Genomic DNA, 26,923 nt, shown 5'->3' on the forward strand with positions numbered 1-26,923 from the left:
TAACATGTAAAATTAAACCAAGGAAAGTACAATCAAGATGACGAGAAACTCCATAATATAAACAACTTGACTTCTCAATAAATGAATCACAAGAAAACAATTTAAAAATAAATGGAAAGAGAACCACTGTAGATTAAAAGAGACTTAGGGCCGGGCAGGTGGCTCACACCTGTAATCCCAACGCTTTGGGAGGCTGAGGCGGGCAGATCACGAGGTCAGGAGATCGAGACCATCCTGGCCAACACAGTGAAAACCCATCTCTACTAAAAAGAAAACATACAAAAAATTAGATGGGCGTGGTGGCAGGCACCTGTAGTCCCAGCTACTCGGGAGGCTGAGGCAGGAGAATGGCATGAACCCAGGAGGCTGAGCTTGCAGTGAGCTGAGATAGTGCCACTGCACTCCAGCCTGGGTGACAGAGCGAGACTCTGTCTCAAAAAAAAAAAAAAAAAAAAAAAAAAAGGAGACTTAAGAAAGGCTGGGCTTGGTGGTTCACGCCTGTAAGCCCAGCACTCTGGGAGGCCGAGACCGGTGGCTCACAAGGTCAGGAGATCAAGACCAGCCTGGCTAACACAGTGAAACCCTGTCTCTACTGAAAATACAAAAAAAATTAGCCAGGCGTGGTGGCTGGTACCTGTAGTCCCAGCTACTCAGGAGGCTGAGGCAGGAGAATGGTGTGAACCCAGGAGGTGGAGCTTGCAGTGAGCCAAGATCCTGCCACTGCACTCCAGCCTGGGTAACAGAACAAGACTCCGTCTCAAAAAAAAGAGAGAGAGACTTAGGAGAAGTGTCAATACCAATGTGTGAACTTACATGAATTCTGGTCCCCTTGCATCTCTCCCTTTCCAAGAAAAACAAAAACAAAAAGGAAACTCTAAAAAACAAAAATAATATTTGTGAGAAAGTGAAAATAAACACTGACTGATATTTAATATTAAATAAGGATTGTTATATATTTTATTTGTGCTATGATATTGTAGGAATGTTCTAAAAATAGTTATTTTAGAAGCATAAATTCAAATATTTGTGGATTAAAATTATATATTTTTTTCAAAATAATGAGGAAAAAAATTGATAGACATATACATTTTAATAAGTTTGGCCAAGTCTTCATAATTCTTGAAACTAAGTGATACCAAATGGTGATTTTATTTACTATCTCTTATTTTATATATTTTTCAGTAAGAGTTTTCAAAAATGCAATATAATTTATCATTTGCTTTGGGTTGCTTTTACCCTAGCTTTCATCAGCATAGGATGGAGCAGGGATCCTGGAAGAATGAACCCAAAATGCTGAAGATAATTGAATAATAGCCGCTGAGCTAGGAAAGATTTTCATTTCCCAGAGAGTAATACTTATTAGCTGTTAACTAGTTACGATGGTGAAAATGTTATAATCTCTTTATTTGAAAATGATCTAGCTCATCTAAGTTTCAAAACAATCTTATGGGAAAGATATTTATTACTCGATCTATGAAGAGACCAACACTCACAGAAGTTAAGTAAAATATTCTGAACTTTCACGGTTAGTAAATGACTGGGTCAGAAGTCAAGGTATCTAAATCCAGAGTGTAAACTCTTTCCTGTTATGCTGTGTAGCCTGAGTTCAGTGAATTAGACACTTTGGCTTCATCGGCCATCTCCTTCTGGAAGGTTGGTTTTTAGACATCCTTACAGAATATTAACTCAACAAGAGTATAACTAGCAATTTAAAAATACATCTCCTTGGACAAAAAGAAAAGCCAAGTGAAATATATTTCCCTGCATTTCTTAAAAGTGTGATGCTTTTCTAGTGAGAACTAAGAACACTTAATGTTTGTGCTTTCAATATACACAATGTTTACAGTCAACCTAAAGCTGTTCTTTAGAAACAGCTTTGATCGCCTAAATTTAGATGTAAAATTTATAACTATGTTTATTATCACAATTATAAATAATATAGTGAATTTCAGCATTATAATTATTAGAGCCAACATAATTAGTGGTTGCCAAAACATTTATTTTTATTTTTATATATGCTAAGAAAATTCTACATTTTTCACTTTTTCAGTATTATAGAGGAAATGGCAACCTAAATTAATCCCTTGGTGAAAAGCTTACAATTTTGAAGATTACGGGTTTTCTGTAGGATAAAGAAAAAAATGCTACACAATTATCTTTATATATTTAAAATGTAGAATTTTAATTACACGTGTTGATCAAGATAGTATCACCATGATTAATATATATAATATATATAACTGAGTATATATTATATATATAACTGAATATATATTATATATAACTGAATATATATTTTATATATATAACTGAATATATATTATATATAACTGAATATATATTATTCAGAGTTCTTCAGAGAAACAAAACGAATAGCCTATAAGGACATATTAGCACTGACAGTGAGAAAGAAAGAGAGAGAGAGAGGGATTGATTCTCTCAATCAATTGGCTGGTTGATTATGGGAATTTGTTGTTCTAGTCCATTTTCACACTGCTGAAAAGACATACCCAAGACTGGGCAATTTACAAAAGAAAAAGGTTTAATTGGACTTACAGTTCCACGTGGCTTGGGAAGCCTCACAATCATGGTGGAAGGCAAGGAGAGGCAAGTCACTTCTTACATGGATGGCAGCAGGCAAAGGGAGAGAGAGAGCTTCTGCAGGGGAACTCCTTTTTTTAAAACCATCAGATCTCATGAGATTATTCACTATCATGAAAACAGCAGGGGAAAGACTTGCCACCATTATTCAGTTATCTCCCACATGGTCCCTCCCACAACATGTGGGAATTCAAGATGAGATCTATGGCCAGAAACGGTGGCTCATGCCTATAATCCCAGCACTTTGGGAGGCTGAGGCAGGCAGATCACCTGCGTCAGGAGTTCAAGACCAGCCTTCATAGCACAGTGAGATCCCATCTCTAGGTGAGATTTGGGTGAGACACAGCCAAATCATGTCATTCTGCACCTGGCCTCTCTCAAATCTCACATCCTCACATTTCAAAATAAATCATGCCTTCTCAATAGTCCTCCAAAGTGTTAACCCATTTCAGCATTAACTCAAAAGTCCACAGTCCAAAGTCTCACTGGAGACAAGGCAAGTTCCTTCCACCTATGCATCTGTAAAATCAAAAGCAGGCTAGTTACTTTCTAGATAGAGTGGGGATACAGGCATTGGGTAAATACAGCCATTCCAAATGGGAGAAATTGGCCACAACAAAGGGTCTACAGGCCCCCAAGTCCAAAATCCAGCAGGGAAGTCAAATCTTAAAGCTATGAAATGATCTCCTTTGACTCCATGTCTCACATCCAGGTCATGCTGATGTAAATGGTGGGCTTCCACAGCCTTGGACAACTCCACCGCTGTTGCTTTGCAGAGTGTAGCCCCCTCCTCGTTGCTTTCATGGGCTGGTGTTGGGTGTCTGTGGTTTTTCCAGATGTACTATGTAAGCTCTCAGTGGATCTACCATTCTGGGGTCTGTAAGATGGTGGCCCTCTTCTCACAGCTCCACTAGGTGGTGACCTAGAAGGGACTCAGTGTGGGTGCTCTGGCGCCAAATTTCCCTCCTGCACTGCACTAGCAGAGATTCTTCATGAGATCCCTGCCCCTAAGCAAACTTCTGCCTTGACATACAAGGCATTTCCACACATCTTCTGAAATCTAGGTGGAGCTTCCCAAACCTCAATTCTTGACTTCTGTGCACTCACAGGTTCAATACTATGTGGAAGCTGCTGAAGTTTGGGGCTTGCACCCTCTGAAGCCAGGACCTGAGCTCTATGTTGGCCCCTTTCAGCCACAGCTGGAGCAGCTGGGACACAGGGCAATAAGTCCCAAGGCTGCACACAGCATGCGGATCCTGGGCCCAGCCCACAAAAACATCTTTTCTCCCCAGGCCGCCAGGCTGGGGATGGGAGGGGCTGTCATGAAGACCTCTTACATGTCCTGGAGACATTTTTCCCATTATCTTCAGGATTAACATACAGCTCCTCGTTACTTATGCAAATTTCTGCAGCCAGCTTGAATTTCTCCTCAAAAAATGGGATTTTCTTTTCTATCAAATTATCAAGCTGTAAATATTCTGAACTTTTATGCTCTGTTTCCCTAATAAAACTGAATGCCTTTAACAGCACCCAAGTTACCTCTTGAATGCTTTGCTACTTAGAAATTTCTTCCACCAGATACCCTCAATCATCTGTCTCAAGTTCAAAGTTCCACAAATCTCTAAGGCAGGGGCAAAATGCTGCCAGTCTCTTTGCTAAAACATAACAAGAGTCACCTTTGCTCCAGTTACCAACAAGTTCCTCATCTCCATCTGAGACCACCTCAGCCTGGTTTTCATCATTAATATCATTATCATCATTTTGGTCAAAGTCATTCGGTAAGTCTCTAGAGAGTTCCAAACTTTCTCACATCTTCCTGTCTTCTACTGAGCCCTGCAAACTATTCCAATCTCTACCTGTTACCCAGTTCCAAAGTCGTTTCCACATTTTTGGGTCTCTTTTCAGCAACACCCCACTCCTGTTACCAATTTACTGTATTAGTTCATTTTCACACGGCTGATAAAGACATACCAGAGACTGGGCAATTTACAAAAGAAAAGGGTTTAATTGGACTTACAGTTCCACATGGCTGAGGAAGCCTTACAATCATGGTGGAAGGCAAGGAGGAGCAAGTCTCATCTTACACGGATGGCAGTAGGCAAAGAGAGAGCACTTGTGCAGGGGAACTCCTCTTTTTAAAAAAAATCATCAGATCTTGTGAGATTTATTCACTATCACAATAACAGCACAGGAAAGACTTGCCTCCATTATTCAATTACCTCCCACCTTGTCCCTTCCACAACATGCAGGAATTCAAAATGAGATTTGGGTGGTGACACAGCCAAGCAATATCATTTGTTATAAGTGCTAAGAGCATCTACTATCTGCAAATTAGAGAACCAGAAAAACTGGTGGTGCATTTTTTGCCAGGTCCAGAGGCCTAAGAACCAGGGGAGTCATTGGTATAAGTCTCAGAATCTGAAAGCCTCAGAACTAAGCACTCTAATGTTTGATGGCAGGAGAAGATGGATGTTCCAGTTCGAGAAGAGAGAACACATCCTTCCTCTGCCTTTTTGTTCTATTCAGGCCCTCAGTGGACTGGATGATGCCTGCCCATATTGGTGACAGCAGATCTTCTTCACTCAGTCTTCTGATTCAAATATTAGTCTCTTTTTGAAACAATCTCTTAGACAGACCCAGAAATAATGTTTTACCAGCTCTTTCTACATGCCTTAAACCAGTCAAGCTGTGAAATAAAATTAAGCAACACAAGTAGCCTTCTCTCTTGTCTGTTTGCTTTCAACACATCGCAGTGACTTTTGGTTTACATTTGGCCAGTTAAAGGAATCTGTATTTTATAATACTAATTTTACACCAAACTAATGCTCAAAAAATGAATAAATAGCTGAGAAATATCTCTGCAAATAAACCTGAGATTAAAGGTAACACTAATGATGTGTGTAGAAGTGAACACCAACAGAGATGGAAAAATCACTTCCCATTCCTCTGCTAAAACAGCTTAATCAGTCATGTTATTAGGTCAAAACTGTGGAGATCCAGGCAGACCAGAAATAAAGTCAGACTGACAATTTTCATGTAATTAATACAATTATTTATAATGTTGACTTATATCTAATACAATTAATCATTTTCTATGTGATATCTGAACACTGAAAATTTAATGACTGATACAATACATGTATAATTCTTAAATATTAGAGTGTGTACTCAAAAATATTTTTTAATTCATGGGATGAATGATCAGAAAACTTATGTATTCATTATAAAATGTAGCTATCATTAACTAAATATGGTTTTGGCTGTGTCCCCACCCAAATCTCATCTTGAATTGTAACTCCCACAGTTCCCACATCTCATGGGAGGAAACTTGTGGGAGGTAATTGAATCATGAAGGTGGGTCTTTCCTGTACTCTTCTCATGAAAGTGAATAAGTCTCACAAGATCTGATGGTATTAAAAGTGGGAGTTTCCTTCACAAGCTCTCTTTTCTTATATGTTGCCATGTGAGACATGCCATTCACCTTCCACCATGATTGTGAGGCCTTCTCAACCATGTGGAACTGTAAGTCCGTTAAATCTCTTCCTTTTGTAAATTATGTAGTCTCAGGTATGTCTTTATCAGCAGCATGAAAACGGAATAATACACTAACATACACACACAATCTTGCCTAAACTTATTTATGTCTTAAAGTTCAGAGCTCCATTTTATGAACCTTCTCATCTCCTTGAATTACTTGAATTAGATCAAAGATGGAAAACATTTTTTGTGTCCTAACAAGTAAAATACTCTTTTTTTCCCCTCAGCTTAAATCTGGGCAGGAATTGTTCTTGCTTTGACCAGTATATGATAGTAGATTATTTCTACTGATTCAGTTCTGGGATCAGTCCTTCAGAAGTTTGATAGCTTTCACTTTTACCTTCTTAAAAGGCAGGCACACATGCAATTAAACGGACTATTTTAAATAAATTCTATAAAGAATATTTTCTTTAAAAAATAATTTCCAGAATGTAGAAGTACATTAAAATTAGAAGAAGCATTCTAGAGGATAGTAAGGCATGAGGAAAAATACACCTCAGGGGGTATATTTAAGGTTATATAATGTTTGAAAAAAACACATGTGCTCAGTTGTAAGTGTTCAGTTATAAAAACTCAGTTGTGTAGCACAAGGATCATGAAACAAAAGAAAATATAAACAAAAAATAAGAAAACAAAAAAGGAAACAAAGAGAAAATATGGACTCTGATAACTGTGAAATATGAAATACACAATGAAATATGATAACTGTGAAATATGAAATACACAATAGAAGAAATGTAGGGCCCATGAACATTTTCATGCCTTCTCAATGTGATATATGCATTGAGGAAGGGATAAAAAATGTGTTTTTCTCTTCACATTTCCAGTATGAGTATACTGTATACCTGGCCATGAAAGTGCTATACTTGATAATACCTACCAGAGTTAATGAAGGTTTATAAAAAAATTAAACCAAGTTTTCTGGCTCTAGTATCTCTATTCTTAATCAATGGGTGACACCAACATTTTAGTTGCCAGAATATTCATATTATTAGAATCATACTTTGAAAAATAAGAAAAAATACTGTCAACAATATAATATTTATGTTTTAGTATGTAACATATATCTCATCTATATGATATTTAATACATATTACTTTTCACACATTAGCTGCTCATATAAGAGTACTTAATACTATAAGCTACTGTTACAAGCTAAAGTCAGCAGACTTGCTTATATTATTAGAAATAAATACACATTGTATGATATCATTATTAATGACTGCTGCAACAGAGCTTGATAGCTGTTAACATTTACATTAAAAATGGTCAGACTTGATAACACAACTAAAGGCAGAAATTTCATCTACATATATGATTAAGGGGTCTACAGACTATGCTTTTCTTTCAGAGAGCTTCATGTCAGCCTTTTCCACCATAGGCCTTGAGGCTTAGGAGGAAAGAATGGTTTTGTGGGCCAGGCCCATGGCTCCACTGCCCTGTGCAACCTGAGGACACTGCTCCCTGCATCCAGCCATTCCAGCTCTAGCCATGCCTACATGGTTCCCAGATATGTCTCAGGCCTCTGCTTCAGAGCATGCAAGCCATAAGCCTTGGCAGCTTCCATGTGATGTTAAACCTGTGGATACACAGAGGGCAAGGGTTGAGACTTGGAAGCCTCCACTTACATTTCAAAGGATGTATGGAAATGTCTGGATGTCCAGGCAAAAATCTGCTGCAGGGGTGGATCCCTCATGGAAGACCTCTACCAGGGCAGTGTGGAAGGGAAATGTGAGGTGGGAGCCACCACACAGAGTTCCCACTGGGGCACTGCCTATTGGAGCTGTGAGAAGAAGGCAACTATTCTCCAGACCCCAGAATGGTAGATCCACTGGCAGCTTGCAATGTGCACCTGGAAGAGGCACAAGCACCAAACACCAGCCCATGAAATCATCCATTGGGGCTGTACTGTGTAAAGTCACAGAGGCAGAAATACCCAAGGCCTTGGAAGCCCACCCCCTGCATCAGTGTGGCCTGGATATGATACATGAAGTCAAAGGAGATTATTTTGGAGATTTAAGATTTAATGACTGCCCTCCTGGGTTTTAGACTTCCATGGGGACTGTAGACCCTTTGCTTTGACTGATTTATCCTTTTTTGGAATGGGTGTATTCACCCAAAGCCTGTAACTCCATTGTATCTTGTAAGTATTTTCAGGCTCATAGGCAGAAGGGACTTGCCTTGTCTCGGATAAGACTTTTGACTGTGGACTTCTCAGTTAATTCTGAAATCAGTTAAGACTTGGGGAACTGTTGAGAAAGGATGATTGTATTTTGCAGTGTGAGAAGGACATGAGATTTCAGAGGAACCAGGGGTTGGTTCATGATATGGTTTGGATTTGTTTCCCTGCCCAAATCTCATGTTAAATTGTAATCTCCAATGTAGCAGGAGGGACCTGGTAGGAGGTCATTGAATCATGGGGGAAAATTTCCCCCTTGCTATTCTGGTGACAGTGGTGACAGTGAGTCAGTTCTCATGAGATCTGGTTGTTTAAAAGTGTGTAGTACCACCCCTTCTCTCTCCTGCTCTGGCCATGTAAGATGCGCCAACTTCCCCTTCAGCCCTGATTCAAAGTTTCCTGAGGCTTCTCCAGCCATGCTTCTTGTACAGCCTGTAGAACTGTGAGCCACTTAAACCCATTTTTATTTATAAATTACCCAGTAACAGGTAGTTATTTATAGCAGTGCAAGAATGGGCTAACACAGAAGGGGTATTAAATATTCTCTAATGGTAGAATTTACCAGTAAAGCATCTGATCCAGAATTATTCTTTGTGGGAAGATCTTTTTGATTACTAAGTCAGTCTATTTACTTGTTGAAAGTCTGCCCCAATTTTTTATTTTTTCTGAAGTCAATTTGAATAGTTTGATTCCAAGAATTTGTCCATTGCATCCATTTGTCTGGTTGGCATAAATTGTATATAATATTCCTCCCTTATAACTTTTTTTTATTTCTGTAAGCGAAATAGAAGGTCCTCTCTTTCATTCCAAGTTAGTGAATTGCATCTTATCTCTTTTATTCCTGGTCAGTCTAGCTAGAGGTTTGTTAATTTCGTTGATGATTTCAAAGAATTGATTTTGGCTTCATTTATTATCTCTACTCTTTTCCTAATCCCTCTTTTATTATTTTCCACTGTAGTCTCTATTATTTCTATTGTGTTGTTTAGCTTTCTTTTTTTTTTTTTTTTTTTTCAAAGAGAGTCACCTCCAATCTCCTCCATCACTCAGGCTGGAGTAAAATGATGTGATCGTGGCTCACTGCAGCCCTGCAGCCTTGACTTCCCGGACCCAGGTGATTCTCCCACCTTAGCCTCCTGAGTAGTTGAGGCCACAGGTGCACACCACTATGCCCAGCTTATTCTTGTATTTTTTGTAGAGATGGGGTTTCGCCATATTGCCCAGGCTGGTCTCAAACTCTGGGTCTCAAGCAATCCACCCGCCTCGGCCTCCCAAAATGTTGGAATTACAGGTGTGAGTCACCACAGCTGGCCTCCCTTCTGCTCTTTTTCTTCAGTTTGCTTAACATTTCCACTGTCTTTGTGACACAGATTACATTGTTAATTAGAGATTAAAATACATGTTACAATGTATTGTTATTTTTATTTGTCTCAAAGTATTTTTCTGATTTTATTTCTTTCTTGAGTCATTGATTAAAGAATATTGTTTAATTTCCACACACTTGTGAATTTCCAAAATTTCCTTCACTATTAATTTCTAATTGCATTCCATTTTTGTCAGAGAATAGAATTTGTATTACTTCAATCATCTTCAATTTAACGATATTGGTTTTATGGCCTAACATGATCTATACTGAAAAACATTCTAGGTGCACTTGAGAAGAATGTGTATTCTGCTGTTAGGGGGTGGAGTGTTTTGTAGATATCTTTTAGGTCTAGCTGCTTTATGGAGTTGTTCCATCTTGACCTTAAGTTACTGCATTGGCAGAGTTTCAAGGTTAGTCAGAGATGAGAGCTTAGGGCCTTCCCAAGTGTTTCCTGAGTATATATACAGCTTGCTTTTACCTTTTTAGAATCCCAGAAATATGTTAAACCTTTTAAAACTTGCTATGAACACCATTCTCTAGCTTTTCCTTTAAAGACTTTTGGGTAGTCAATAATTCTGCCATTGATGTTCACGACAGTAGGACCATTGAAGAGGCTGACAACAGCCCTTGGATGACCTTGTCATAGACATCAGCATCCGTATCCTCACATATAGTAAACAGAGACTGTCTATAACAAATGGAAGCAGGAGAGGAGTCCTCCATGTGGTAACTTAACGTTAGCTTGGATAAACACATATATTCAGAAGTACTTGGATGGATTTAAAGAAAATTAAGAGTTTTGACAAAGTACGTGAAGTCAGAGTCATGGATATCCCCTTCTGTGTGTGTGTGTGTGCTGTGTCTGGTTTTTGTTTTTGTGTTTCCATTTGTACCAGACTGATGTGACTTAGGTAACATGCCTTATTTTCCTCCCTAATGCTAATAACAATGTCAACTAAAATGTACTGAGCATTAACTTTTTTTCCAGGCAGTATTATGTACATTTACAATGTATTGGATCAAATTCTCACAATCCTTTTGTACAAAGATCTATTTTTCTTAATCCTATATTAAAGAAGAATAATCTGGTCAGTTAGTGGCTCACACCTGTAATCCCAGAACTTTGGGAGGCTAAGGTGGGAGGATCGCTTGAACCCAGGAGGTCAAAGCTTCAGTGAGCTATGATTGTGCCGCTGCACTCCAGTGTGGGTGACAGAGCAAGACACTGTCTCAAAAGAAGAAAAAAGAAAGACTAATTTCAGGTAAAGAGGGGCTAAATAACTTAACTAAAATTATGTCCAGTGTGAGTTAAAGTCAGGATTTTTAACATGGACAGTACAATTTCCAGAGGATACACTCTCAGCCCCTACAATTCTCTTCCTTCTAAAAATGTAAATAGTGTAAAAGGATATTATTCATTTACCTTAGCTGTGACAGCAAATAATTGTATAAGTTTATATCCACTGTTTGGGACAATCCATTATCCTACAGTTGTAGGCTGATGAAACTTTCCATCACTGTGTCACTTTTCTGTTAAAATTTTTTAATTGGCTCCTCATTTCACTCAGAGAAAAATACAAAGTAGATAAATAACATACAAGGCTCTCTAGTTTCTGCTCTCTTCTTATCTGTCACCTTTCTACTTTTACGTCACTCACTTCTTTCCAATACTTCTGGCCCCCTTATTGTTTCTGAAAACCACCTGGCAAGCTTCAGTTTTGATCTCTGCCTAGAACTCTTCCCAGAGATATCAACGAGAATAACTTCCTCAGCCTCTGTAAGCCTTTGCTAATAGCTTACCTTTTGATGACGCAAGTGCTGATGATACTACTTAATACTACAACTTCTACTACAGTCCTCCTCTGCTTTTCCAATCTCATTCATATGATCGATTTTTCCCATAGCATTCACAACTTTCTAACTTTGATAATAAACACTTATTTATTATAGTAACTGTTTATTGCCTATCTCTTCTTCCAGAAAACTAGCTCCACGAAGTCAGTGATATGGGTTGCTTCACAGTGTAGGTGGTCATTTGTTAAGAAAAAGAATGCACATAACTTTCTAAAGTAAAACAAACTTGAACACCAATGCATCCAACTGGCTCTGAGTATCATAATTATCCAAGTCTGTTCTTAAATTTCATCCTTTGGCTTTTGCATATGCTGCATTATCTATATAGATAATTGTCTCTCTTTTTCCACCTGGAAACTCCTGTCTTTCTGCTAAAATGACTCTTCCTAAGCAATTCTCATAAAATGCTTAATGCTCTCCTCTCATGAGCCTACGTGTGGTTCAAATTTTAGAGTGCCTTAAATACTGTATTTTAATTTATCTTTTAAATTTTTTAAATCTTTTTTTAGCCACAGACTCCACGACTCCCTAACCTAGAACATTCATCTCTCATATTTGTGTCTTTAGCATCTAATACAGTGATTGACATACAGTCAAGCCTTCAGTTAATGAAATAAATGCTTTATTATCTATACCAAGATCTCTATAGACTTAAAATAGTTTCATGTTTATGAAAGCTTTTTACAAACATAAAAGTCTGAGCTCTGCTTATGATATTTGTGTCTTTATAAAGACCAAAGGCTTGAAAGAGAATTGCTTGAATTTTCTTTACAGACAGCATTTCTAAGAAGGATACAGTATGATATTTGCAAATCGAATATCTCTTAGTTGTTGTGTATGTGTATATGCACATAGGCTTCAAGTAAGAGGACAGAAAGGGGTTGAGGGCTAATGCTGATCTCCATTAAAGTTATTTTTCAAGCACACTTCAAAAGAGGCCCCTTCTTCCTTAAAAGATATATAGCCTGTCTCACAAGCATCTGTCTGTCTAGAGGCTATGCAAATCAGCAACATCCATATTTCAGCAAAAGCAATCTAAGAAAAGCAGCATAATCAATTTCTCATCATTTTTGCTTTTGATCCAACTAGTACTATATGCACAGGGATGGATTAGGATGGTTTCTGTGGAATTTTTCAAGAAAAATATTTGCCAAAGGTTAATGTTTCCTGTTCCCTTGGGCTAATCATGCTCTCTCACCTTTTTTTTTTAAATGGCTCCAAAATAGCTCTTTTTAAATTCAGTCATATATTATCACAATTATGTATAGTAACCAACCAAAGATAAAACACATGTAAAATGTTTTTCATTTTATATTAAAAACTGAAAGTTGGTGCTAGAGGATGCTTTATATGGTAAGTTGATATGTAGAAAAATACTAATATGTAGGTTAATTTCCTAATATTTTGAATTGCTTTGCTTCTTCCGTAAAAGTTATTCATTTATCATTCTACACATTTCAGTCCAACTAATTGAGGCAGCAAATATCTTGAATTATTATTTTAAAATGTGTTTATACACAAAAGTAGCAATCATGTCAAATAATAAACTTTGTTATTTAAAATATTTCCCTGGAATTGAGAGAATTTGTTACTGTAAGATTCTACAATAATTGATAGTGTAAAATGTTATCAGATACAAACCAACAAGGATGGAATAGAGGATTCCTGGCCTATCTGATGGTGGTTGAATATTCCGGTCCTGATCAATGGCTTGGATTGGTGGCGTAACAATAATGGGGTTCAGTTCTTCCTGAAAAAAAATTAGAGAGTTTTATTCAGCTGCATTACTAATACTTCATGAAGGATTGAGACAGACGTTTTAGTTTGGAAATCTATATAACATCTGAGACAGTAAACTCAAGTGTCAACATTTATGATCTAATACCTTTTACTAGTTAATTTCGAACGTTAAGAGGGAGCAAAGTATCCTCAAGGTCAAAATGGTAAGACATAGTAATTATGCACATAGACATTTATATCAGTAACTACTCCTAAAAGGAAAGCAAGGAAGAATGACAATGCATTTTTAATCTTCTCTAGAGGATTTCACAAAAGAAATAGCAGCCTATCAAATAGTTTATGAAGTAATGTTTTCTCTTTGCTTTAGACAAGATTTGTAAGAATACTTGTATTCTTTCCTTGCTAAATCATTTTTTAGTTTCATACACATCAATTACATTAAAATATAAATACTTAAAGTAAATAATTTCATAAAAATAAAAGTAACATTATTGCAAATTTCATATAATTAAAATTGATTTTAAATATTGCAGGTATGTACATGTATTTTACAATGGTCTATAAGAAATAATGTTTAAAATTATAATATACTTCTTTAAATTCAGTGTTTCCCAATTTAATGTCCTATTCTGTTGTGCTATCAGGACTGGCAAACATTTTTCTGTAAAGGACCAGATAATAACTATCTTTAGGTTTTGCCAACAATATGGTCTATGTTGCAGCTACTCTCAACTCTGCCATTACAGCACAAAAGCCCAAGTGGGCATGGCTCTGTTGCAATAAAACATTACAAAAACAGGTGGTAAGTTATATGAGGTTACTGACTACTGTGATCATAATAGATACGCTAAAAATACAACAATAGTATGTTGAAAAATAATAAAAAAGCTTATCTGCACAGATACGCTTGGGAAATATGATATTAAATACAGTTTTGAAAGCCAATTAACTGTACCACAAATCTTTTCAGACTTAATTATGCTAATCTGCATACTGACTTTCTAAGAAAAGGGTACTATTTGCTCACTTTCAAGAAACACCCATTAACCTCTTTTTGAAATAATGCCTTTAGAACACAGTTTGGGAAACACTACTCTAAGTTTTGTAGCCCTCATCCCAAATATGTAACTGGTAATTCTAAATCGAAATACTTCTAAAGGGTAATTCTAAGGGAAATTCCATTACATATTTGGGCTGAGGGCTGTGAAACGTAAACTACTGCTTCCCAAACATTTAGTATGTCTCAATATCTGCAACTTTACATTCTAAAAAATTACTGCAATGTTCTCATATTATTTCTTCCCAAATGACAGAACATTGAAATATGTCATGTACTTTTATACAAAACCAGTAGTGTCAGTTCTCAGCAAAAATGTATAGTGATGGCATGCTGAAAAAAGAGCAATGATATTAAAACATTATTTATAATACTTAATTTTATATTGAAATTATAATAAGGATAATTATTGACCAATAATTTAAACACCATAGACATTGTAGGGGTTTCTCCTGAGTTTATTATCACTAATAGGTCCTAAGTAGTCTAAATGTTGTCAGTATTTTCCTGAAAATAAAGAGTTGTTGGTAGTAGCAACTTACTAATACTCTATTCTCTCCTTTAAATGTGGAATCAGAACCATGAAAATACCAAATAAATATCAAAATTACTCCTTTAAATCCAGAAGATTATTGTTCTTATCACACAACTCTCACTGAACTTTTCCTCCCACACTGCCTTTCTCTCTCTCTCTCTCTCTCTCACACACACACACACACACACACAAACACTTTCCAAATAGTCAATTTGCTTGGTATGCAATACCTGTATTTCTCCCTAAACTGAAAAAAAAAAATCTGAAGTTCTTTGAAATATGTATGTTTGAACACAGGACTTAAGAGTTGACAAGTTCTTTCTAGTCATTTCGCCAAGGAATCTGATTGCATCAGCCAAAGTCAGCTTATAGTTAAGCTGTATCAATCCTGGTTCATATAATTAAATCTGCAGTAATTTTTCCAAAACCAAGGCTCTTTTGGATCCTGTGAAGGCATTTCAAATCTGAGGATTTTCTGCAGTTCCATTCTGCATCTCCTAGTCAGAAAAATATACCAATGTTTCCCAAACAATTTTTGCTATTATAAAATAAGTAATTTCTTATCTAGAAATTAAAATAAAATTGAATCTTAGCTTTTCGTTTGGAATGCAAAATGTAAGCAAATCATAATATTTCAGGATATGTTGGCTGATCACCTTCATCTATTTATTTCTATAGATTTGCTAAGTTACCTACACATAAGCAGTTTTAGCTTTGTTAATTAGTAATGTATAAAATATTCTTTCTATAATATATAGAGTTGTTGAAATGAGCAACATAATTTATTTACATTGAATTGTATAAGCGATGTAAAAACTAAAAATAACATATCAAACCAAGAGGAAGGGAGAAATGAAAATTAAATTCCTCATCTTGCACATTTGCTTGCTAATTAAATATTATATATATATATAGTAAGAACTGAAGAAATAAAAAGAAACAAGTGTAGTATTTAGAATTATATTAATAATCAGAAGATGAAAATCTGTGAGTATCTCAGGATACTGAGCATGGAAGTGAGGGTAGATGGGATAGAAAGTATTTTACATAAAGCCATTTGGTACTGTGTGACTATGTCATTACCATACCCTGTACTATTTGTTTTAACATTATTAATAAATAAATTATAGTATTGAGAATAAAAGAAAATAAACTCTCTTGATAAAGGCTTTCACAAGTTTCTGGAAATTTAAAAGAAATGGTGGGGTTTAAATAACTTTTCAGAATTGACATTTTATCTTGTCCTATAGAGATTAGCAACTTATTTTACAATATTTATTTTTCCTTCTGCTGCCATAAATGAAATTGTCAGATAATCTAGGATTAAAGGTGAAAAGAATGATTTTTTAAATATCATGTCTATGATTACCTCTCAAGTAAATTGTGCTCCATGAAGCTTGAAATTTTTAAATATTATTAATACATGACATTAAAGAATACTAAAAATTATGATTTTTAGGATGATCTTGTTAAATATTTAACATATTTTATAAAGATATGTAGCATTGAAGTCAGAGGCAGATAATTTATACGCATTCATTAAAAGAAACAACATAAATAACATGCATTATGTTTGAACTTCTGTCTGCTACCACAATCTCCACAGTAGATGGAACCAGGCCTGGAAAGGGTATTCACATAAGCAAGAACAACCCATGTTGAAACGGTTCCTTAGAATAAGTGAGAATTTCACAGAGAGAACAGAGGTAAAATAGTAATAATATGTACGTATTCAGTTCAAGTATTTTTTTTTTAACAACAGGGTAAATCCAAAGCAAACTGAGTAAAAATAAAATGAAAAAGGAAAAAAAAAGCAGTATGTAGTAGTAAAGAATCTAATGCTGATGAAAAAAGGAAACAGATAAAGGAAATAGTCTTTGATTACCAAGTGCCAGCATATTACTGTCCTTGAATTTATTGAAAAATAGTATCCTTATAATGAACCTCTTTTTCCCTAAGTTTGTTTTAGGTCAGTTCTCGGACTTTAAACCTAGAGTATCAATTTAATAAAACGCTAAAGAAAAGAGAGTAATAGATGGTGTGTTGGCTCTCTTAGAGACATTTACTTACTTTACCTTCTAAATTCTGTTATTTATTTCCTTTTTTTCTTTTCTTTCTTTTTTTTTTTGAGACAGGGTCTCGCTCTGTTGCCCAGGCTGGAGTGTAGTGGCGCGATCCTGGCTCACTGCAAGCTCCGCCTCCCGGGTTCACGCCATTCTCCTGCCTTAGCCTCCTGAGTAGCTGTGACTACAGGCATGCGCCACTACGCCCAGCTAATTTTTGTGTTTTTAGTAGAGGCGGGGTTTCCCCATGTTTGCCAGGATGGTCTGGATCTCTTGACCTCGTGATTCGCCCACCTTGGCCTCCCAAACTGCTAGGATTACAGGAGTGAGCCACCGCACCTGGCCGATTCTGTTATTTTCATTGAACAGAGTTATAGCTCTATGAAGAGAACAGAATTATTCTTGCCCATGGATTGAAGTAATGTAATCATTTACAGGATTTAGCAAATAGCAGATATTTAATATATTTTTGCCAACTTATTCTATTGAGTTATCCAAAGAGATCACTACTCTCTGGTCAACTTTGTAATATCCACTACCAGAAAACAGTCCATCTGCGGCTACTGCCAGGTCTTCCACAGTTCCAAAAAGGCGGTTGATTCAGTGACTTGTTTCTTCTGAAGAACAGAGTCTCTTCATATAGATAGTAATTGATGCTGCTTATTCTCTGTCGTCCTCATTTCTCTTAGCTTTTGACTTTACTGCCTAGATTACAGAGGAAGTACGGTATGTGTTGAAGAAATTAGAAGTCCACCCATAGCTCAAATACGCTTGGGTATCTTTTATGGAAAGTATCAAAATGTTCCTCTATTTTATTACAATTGTTACATTTATCTTTTTGCCAAAAGCTTTATTGGTCTGTGGACAGAAAATATCTTATTTGTATTTATAACCCTCAGCCTAGTGCCTCACAGATTTCAACAAATTTTTGTTATCAAGTCAAGAAACACAAAAAGAGCTCCCCAAACCCTGGATGGTTCTTTTATACTTTGCCTCTGAAGCAAAGTTGCTTTCTTTGCTGTCTCATTTGTCTTCAAGAAGAGGTCATGTCTCCTGAATTCTGTTCCAGTTGATAAGCCTATATTAGAAGCACACAGGATAGCAGATTTGCATTTCATTGCTGTTTGAACTGTCAGAGCTACATTCCCTGTCTTAGTCATGGGGACACATAACTAAAGTGAATTAGGTCCATATAAAGAGATTCATATTGAGAAGTTAATCATAGAAACGATTAAACAACAACAAAAAGTCTTCTGTGAAAATACTGTGTAAATATATAGTCAAGAACCTAAAGATTATTCTATTATGAATACATGCTTCCTATTCATTAGCTTTTCTGGAGACACAACTTCTCTTTTGAGCAATGTTAAGACAACGTTTTCATGCACAACTGTTTATTATTCTGAGGATAACAGTAGGCAATTAACATTTGATGTGAGTGACGGTTAATTATGCCTCATAAAACCTCACTACCAGATTGAAAATGAACTTATCGTCTGAATTCTATTATATATATATATATGTATATATATATGTAATCATTAATAAAAACATATTAGCAAGCAATCACAAAAGATTAAGAAGCGTTTCTGCAGTTTTAATAAAATCTCATGTTTCTGGTCTTTTAGGTGTTCAAACCATTATCTTGAACAAAAGGTATATTCAAGAGAAACACTCAGATTTCAGAGATTGGATATATTCACTGTTTAGCTAATAGCAGGTAAACAGAAGTCATGATCCATAGAACAATAAGATTTAACCAATGATATCATCCCTAATGTTAAATGGATACATAATGCATATGATTTTCACTGTTTCATGCATGGGTAGGTTGTCTTTAAAATAATTTGAAACCATTTCTTACTTTTAAAATCCTTCTCACTTCACCAATGAGAAATAACATCTATCATTTACACAAGTTGATGGGTCAGTAAACTTAAAAATGACATTTCGCAGACTGATTATTAAAGCTTCCAGCCTTGGTTGAGATAGAGATAATAGAAGCATTGTTAAAATACTAAATATTCTCAACTTGGCCTTTGAATGATGTCTTCATCTGAGTAATGTATACATAGTAGTGCACTGAATGTGCCCAAGTATTTCAAATTAACTGAAGGCATTATAATTATCTTCAAGGAAGAATATGTTCTGATACATCCCTGGAAAGGTAATCTGAGCTCATACAAATACATAGTTTGCTGTTATAAAAGCCAAACTTGGATGTATTATATAATATTACACTTATCGTTGCTTAGATCTTTACACTGTATTTTAATCAAGTAATAACATCATAGTATTTGGAGAAAGGATAGTTATGCTAAAATAGTAAAAATATGCTGTAAGTATTCCAAGACCAATAATTAAGTGATCTGAAATCTTAGAAACTATATAATTTAATACCTAAGTTATTGAATTTATTACTTAGTACTTAATTGCTTTCACTAATTTTATGTGTTCTTCACATTTAAATAGGTGCTTTTTCAATATCCATTAAAGTCATTAATATTCAATTTGTACACTTCCTTTAACAATAGAAGATTTCTACTGCAGGTAAGGAAAGTCAGTGTCACGCCTGTAATCCCAGCACTTCGGGAGGCCGAGGTGGATGGATCACGAGGTCAGGGATCGAGATCATCCTGGCTAACACAGTGAAACCCCGTCTCTACTAAAAATACAGAAATTTAGCCTGGCTTGGTGGCGGGCGCCTGTAGTCCTAGCTACCCGGGAGGCTGAGGCAGGAGAATGGCGTGAACCCGGGAGGCGGAGCTTGCAGTGAGCTGAGTTCGTTCCACTACACTCCAGCCTGGGCGACAGAGCGAGACTCCGTGTCAAAAAAAAAAAAAAAAAAAAAGTTAGTGAACATTATTATTCTCATTTCATATTACATTGCAAATGTACTATTTTCCTCGAAGCTCTTGATTATTTTCAGCCAGATTCTTGCTTGTTTCCATGTGTTACTAACACAGAGAACTAGAACAAATCAAAAATTTTCTCAAACACATTCATATAGACATAAATACAATTATATATTCCCTTTAGAGGCCAAACAACCATTTCTGTTTTCACTTTGCTTAGTTTTGCTTTTTTCAAGGGTCAGAAATATCAGATTGTTTGAAAAAGTATCAGACATACCAAAATGTTTTTTTCTGGTGAGATTATTTTAAAAAATAGTAACTAATTGGGGTGAGTAGTATGAACCAAGCCAATTACTTTGAACTTTTTGTATTGTTATGGAAGAAACACAGGTTGAACATTCACAAACATCTTTGAAACTGATACACTACATACATCAAAGTTCCTCAAATGGTTTTGATAATTATTATCCTTAGAACAGAAGAGTGAAGAGCACATTTGAGATAGGTATATAATCATGATTCATGAAAAACATAACACCTCATGCCTGATCAATGGTGTTTCTTATCACATATTAAAACAAAATCTCACTGAGCTAACAGAAAATACCCTTGTTTTATTATTTCCATGAGCAAATTTTATGACCCCTCCAATATCATACTCTTTATTCTACCACGTATGTGTAGATTTACCTTGTATAATGTGACTGAATTTGTTTCCAAAATGTGCATTTCAGTATCCTCTCAACTGCATATTTGAATACTTTTACTGATACTTCCCTTATTTTCAAAATATTTCCTTGAATGTCTTTGTCTTTAAAGTTTGTTTACCTGGGATTATATGCCTCCCTTGTCTATGGATCATCAAATGATTTCTAGACAGGCAATGAAAACCTTGGCTGGTGGTAACCCAGTAATTATTGTCCATGAATAAATAATAAAAGTCTGTAACAAAATCTTCAAGGTTGGTGACTTGTTCCACACTGTCCAAGTGACAAAGTCTCAAGCATTACTGCAATCAAGTTGGCTTTGACTATCAAAAATCAATTTCCACATAACTCAAACCTGAGAATATGCATTTCACAGATGTTGTAAGGAGGATACATAGATCACAGAAATATTTATTACAACGCTTTCTTCCATTCTTATCCATTTCTATAACAACTATTCTTGTTCCTACTTCTCACACTGCCTCAGGGCTAACTCAAAATCTTCTTGTTATTCACCTCCCCTTCATTCCCATCGTGCACATCAAAAATCCTCCAAACGATTTTGACAAGCATGACCCACTCTGGAAGTCAGAGGAAAGGAAGAAATTGAGCAGACAGAGTTTGCCTTATCATGAAGATAAGGAGACAATCTTGGGAGAATTTATTTGTTCATAATTTTAGTCTCATTAAATTTGGATGAATATTTCAATGATAATAATGATATGGTTCCCATTGTGTGCTCTCATCAGGTCAGGAGATGTCTGTTTGTGTGATGACTTCAATTCATTGTCAAATCACAATTCTATCCAGGACTTCCTTGTTAGCAGGGACTGTGTGAGCACTCCCTAGGGTTTTTACCCTCAATCTCTCCAGATAAGGCCTCCTCACTCAATAGGAAGGCAATAAAACAAGGACAACAAATATGAAACATATATAACAAAGTAGTCCTTTTTATTGATTTCATTTTGGAGAAATAAAATCTGATTTTGCATTATCAGATGCATTAGTTTGGTAAAAGAACATAAATTTTTAATTTAGATAAATGAAGCAAAGTAATATACAGTTTTCCCAAGTGGTTTTATCATTTTATATTTCTACCGAGTATGTGTGTAATAAATGTGAATGTTCAAATCAATGGGAAAAAATTGATTTTTAAATAAAGAATGATTAAATATTGGTTAACAATGAATACAGAAAAAAATTATGATAGATATTGACTTTACCAAATAAAGCTTTGGAAGATTGCTAAATAAGTCTTTACCAGATACATCTTTGGTCGATTGCTTATGCCAAATAAATCTTTCTAGAACAAAAGTGAATATATGAGAAAAACACATGTATTAGGAGTCAACATAGGTGAAAATAAGAAAGGTAAATGATTACTTTAAAATATTGCAAATGCTTGCTTAGCAATGATTTAAAACAATCCCAATAATTGGAACTGTTGAGGGCATGAGGAGATAGGGGCTCCTGTATCTGTGATGGAAAAAAAAAAAGCAGGTTAAGTTCAAGGAAAAAAAAAATGAAATCTGTCACCAGGTTTGACAATATGTACAGTATAGATTAAAGCATTTCAATTTGAGCTTTATCTTACATAAATATTGAGAGATATGCTTGGAGATATGTTGAGAAGGATATTCATTGTACAATACACAATTTGCTTTTTTAAAAAATAAATTTCTTATTCAAGTACAACCTATGAGATACCTTCACAAATCAGTAGTTCACTGTCTGATGAATTATCACAAAGTTATAATTATAAATTCCAGGAAAAAAATGATATTTTCACCAGGTCTGATAATATGTGTAAACTTAAACTTAAGGATTGCACTTTGAGCTTTATCTTACATAAATATTGAGAGGGACATATGCTCAGAGATGTGTTGACAAGAATATTCACTGCACAATATATAATGTGCTTTTAAAAATAAATTTCTTATTCAACTATAAGTTATGAGATACCTTCCTAAATCATTAGATCACAGTCTGGGACAAATTATTACAAAGTTATAATTCGTTCATGTAATCACACCGTGATCAAGAAATAGAATATTGCCAGTATCTCAGAAACCCACTTATTAAATTATCTACTCATAACTGCCCCTACTTCCATCCTAGAGATGGCCTGATTTGTAATATGAAAGATTTGTTTTATCTGTTTTAAATTTTCTATAAATTGAATTACATAGTATAAAACCTTTTATATATGGCTTTTTAATCAATTATTATGTCTTATATGATATATATGCATGTAAGATTCTTGCATATAATTAAGTGCAGTATTAGTAAACTCATATTAATGGTTATACTATCATCCATTAGATGAATAGATCATATTTCATATATTCATTTTTTTCAACTGGTGATGAACTTTGTACTTCTTCTAGGGTGTGCTGTGATGATAATGCTCTTACAAACACTCTTGAGTTTGTCTTCTTACTGATATGATTGCATTTGTGTTAAATATGAGAATAAAATTGCAGAGTATGTACACATTCTGATAGGCTAGATTATCGTCAGTTTTCTAACGTGCTTGTGTGGTTTACATTCTATCACAGAGTAGGAGAATTCTAATTCTGTCACAACTTTATCAATTTCAGTCTCAAGATTTTAGCAAAGCCAGTGAATATGTATTATTATCTTATAGTTGCTTTAACTTGAATTTTGTTGATGATTAATGGCGTTGAACAACTGTTTGATGATCTTGAACATTTGTAAAGTGCTGTTCCATATCTCTTGCCTATTTTTAGTTGAATTGTCTGTTTTCCTTAATGATTCACAAGAGTTCTTTATATATTGTAATTAAGTCATTTATCAGCTTAAAGTTTTATAAATATCACAATTCTTATGGCTTATATTTAGACCCTATTAATGTTATCTTGTCAAAGAAAAATTTCTAATTTTAATATAGTTTTATTTATCCCTTTCTCTTTTCATATATATTTGGCTATTTCCTCTACCTGTACACATATTCTGACCATATGAAGTATAGACAATAATCCACATCAGAATTTATGTAAACTGATTTGGCTTCCCTATAACTTTCTTGAGAGCAAAGTGAAGGTCTATTTTCTCTTATATCTGTAGGACCAGACAGTACATGTGGCACACGGAGACTCAAAAACTTTGAATAAAGTATTTTTCGGTTGTAGATTATTTAGAGTATTTTGGGGGCTCATACACACTTGCCTTGCTCTCTGAATTTCTGTAGGACATCTAAACACAAATAATGATGTTTTTTGATAATCTATTTATAATTTCAATATCTTTGAGCTTCCTAAGTTGCTGCATTTAACTACAGGCCAAAATAATCTGGCCATGAGAGTGAATCATATACACATATAGGGGCTCAAAGTGCTTCACTGAGATGGCCTTTTGGGGTAGTACAATAAACAATGTCATAAACATTCCAATAGAGTGAACAGTGAACTCCTATGTCCTACAGCAAAATATGCCAAGCTTGCCAATAAGTAGCAATAAAGCTTTTCAATACCTAGTCTCCTAGAGCTTGAATTATGATTTTCAAGGTGAGATTAATAATATCTACATTGCTCATGCCACTGCACTCCAGCCTGGGCAACAGAGCAAGATTCCTTCTCAAAAAAAAAAAAATATATATATATATATACATATATATACACTGTATGATTGATGTGAGGATGCATGAAAGTATATATATATATATATAAACAGTAAATGACATTCTTAATATGTGGAAATTATTATAGTTTTTTAAATTGATAATTTTAGCGCTTTTAAATTGTGTAATCTGGGTGTTAAAATTGACTCCAAGTTATAAGCTAGAGAGAGAGAAATTTTCATTTGAAACTAGAAGCTTAGTTGATACCATGTCTTACACATCTGTCTGAAAATAGGACACTGATATGAATTTTGAAAGTTTATTTAGAATTCCAAAGTTGATCAAATAATTGAGGAAGTAAAAAGGGATTATCTATCTCTGCTATTTAACTTGAAGCCAAGCTTCGAATGAGAAACTTATGAAGTAAATTATTTAAAAATCATACTTAAAAATAAGATAGTCTACCAGAGAGTTGAATATTCACTTAAAGTAGGTATCTTATTTTGATTTATTTAAAGGTAACTTCAGTGAAATTATTTTCTATAGACTCAGACATATCATAATTTTATATCCAACAATAAATTCATTCCCTACATTTTTATTGTAAAGAGTTGAAGTGAAATTTCTTAATTTGTTAACATTCAGATGAATTATATAAATGCATTAAGCAGTTGGCATGTACAAAGAACTCTACTAACTGCTAAAGCAGTAGAAAATAAATTAGACACAAATTCTGGAGACACGAAAAAGCTCACAGTATCAGGGATGGGGATTCAAAGTGCAGGTACCACCAGTTAATTTAGAAAATGTTTTGTTAGGGCATTTCTCAATACATGGTAAGAGAAAGCTCTAATAAAAAATTCACACTGTCAAGTATTAAAGGTGAATTATAAAAAATAACAACGAACAGACATTCAAGCATGTGTACTTCGATCCAAGTATCAAATGTGATACTGCTAGTGAAAAATAATGTTCTTGTCTCTGATAGGAGCGGGAAAAAAGAGTAACAAAATACAGTAGAAAATCATCTAGAGACATTTTGAGGAGAGTTTCTAAATAGCCTTAAAAATGGAGGAGTTTAAATTTCATTTCAACTGAGTTGCCAATGAAAAACTTCTATAGGAAAATAGCAAAAATATTTATTGTCTTGGTGATTAAAAAAATGATCCTAGAGTATCTTTAAAAGTATAGTCCAGAGAAGCAAAAATATTTATAACCCTACTACCCAATGATTATCATTTTTAATATTTAAGGCATTTTGTATCAGTATTTGTTATCTATGTATATATATTGCTTGTCTAATTGTCTGTATATAAACACATGTAATATTTTACCATGTTCCATATTTAATTTTGTTGACATTTTCATCTCACATTATATCATAACATTGTTCTTCATCAATAAATATGCATCAAAAACCTATTTTTGCAATAGCTTTCCAAACCCACTAATGTGATAATTTATAAAATGATATATTTCCTCTTCGATAGTGTGTAAAAAAGTCTAACTGCAGATGCTTGTCAATAGTGAGGGAGATATACATCTAGAGTGTTGCTAGTTAAGCATAAAGCTTAATTTTAAATTTCTTTGGTCACTAGCATAACTTACTTGATATGTGTGTGTTTTGCCTGTTCTTTTACTTTGCCTATTTTGTTTTTTTAATTTTGGCATTTTAAAATTTTATTTTCATGGCATATGTGAATAGCACAGAAATCAACACTTTGTCACCAGCCTTAAACATATTTTCAGTTTGTTGTTTGCCTTTTAGTGTTGTTTTCGACATTTAGGAGGTTGGTGTTTTTATTTACTCAAATATTTCCCTTTCCTTTTGGATTTTAGGCTAGATACTTTAAACCATCTAAAAATTATGTGAATATCAAATTATCTGTTTTTTTCAAGTACTATGGCTTTAACATTTTATATGTAATGTTTCAATCCATCAAGAAATTGAACAGTAAAGACTTAATACCACATTATAGTTGGAATTTTAATCTTTATCATTTTTAACAGAAATAAAACGAGATTGAAAAACTGTATTTTTCCATTGTATCTTAAATGGACATCTTATTTATTTATTTATTTATTTAAGACAGGGTCTGGCTCAGTTACCCAGGCTTGAGTATGATGGTGCAATCTCACAAACTCCACCTCAAGGGCTCTGACCATCCTCCCGCTTCAGCACCAGAGTAGTAGCCGGGACTACAGGTGCATGCCACCACACCCGGCTATATATTTTTTTTTTATATTTTTTGTATTATTGGTTTCACCATTTTGCCCAGGCTGGTCTCGAATCCTGAGCTCAAGCAAAAGGCCCACCTCGGCCTCCCAAAGTGCTGGGATTACAGGCATGAGTGACTGCACCTGGCCTATAAAACGTAATCTCATTGCAAAACTCAATGATGCCGTGCTTCTATAATTTTTTTTTTTTAGGACAGAGTTGCTCTGTCGCCGAGGCTGGAGTGCAGTGGCGCGATCGCGACTCACTGCAAGCTCCGCCTGCCACCACACCCAGCTAATTTTTTTGTATTTTTAGTAGAGATGGGGTTTCACCATGTTAGCCAGGATGGTCTCGATCTCCTGACCTCGTGATCCACTTGCCTCGGCCTCTCAAAGTACTGGGATTACAAGCATGAGCCACCGCGCCCAGCTTATTATATTTTTTAAGACAGGTTTTCTCTAGTAGAAGAGAGCCATGATATTTAGGATTATGCATATGTGTGAAAGCTAGACATTTAAAAAGCATACAATGACTTGAAATACGGAATTGGGTATCAAATAATCTGGATTTATGGAAAACTAGTCACAAAATTCATGGAGATAAACAAGATGGAATGTCAAACAAGAAAAGACCA

The 26,923-nt window shown here is 35.0% G+C and overlaps 1 protein-coding gene across 1 annotated transcript in view; it reads right to left on the reverse strand.

Moving 5' to 3' along the window:
* PCDH15 (protocadherin related 15) overlaps window positions 1–26,923 on the reverse strand; it is a 979,523-nt gene that overhangs the window by 417,585 nt on the left and 535,015 nt on the right. The window contains exon 9 of the mRNA XM_030809305.1: window positions 13,176–13,284. Within this exon, the coding sequence (XP_030665165.1) occupies window positions 13,176–13,284 (109 nt within the window). The remainder of the gene's footprint in view (window positions 1–13,175; window positions 13,285–26,923) is intronic.

Source organism: Nomascus leucogenys, chromosome 3, assembly GCF_006542625.1.
Source record: "Nomascus leucogenys isolate Asia chromosome 3, Asia_NLE_v1, whole genome shotgun sequence".
NCBI lineage: Eukaryota > Metazoa > Chordata > Mammalia > Primates > Hylobatidae > Nomascus > Nomascus leucogenys.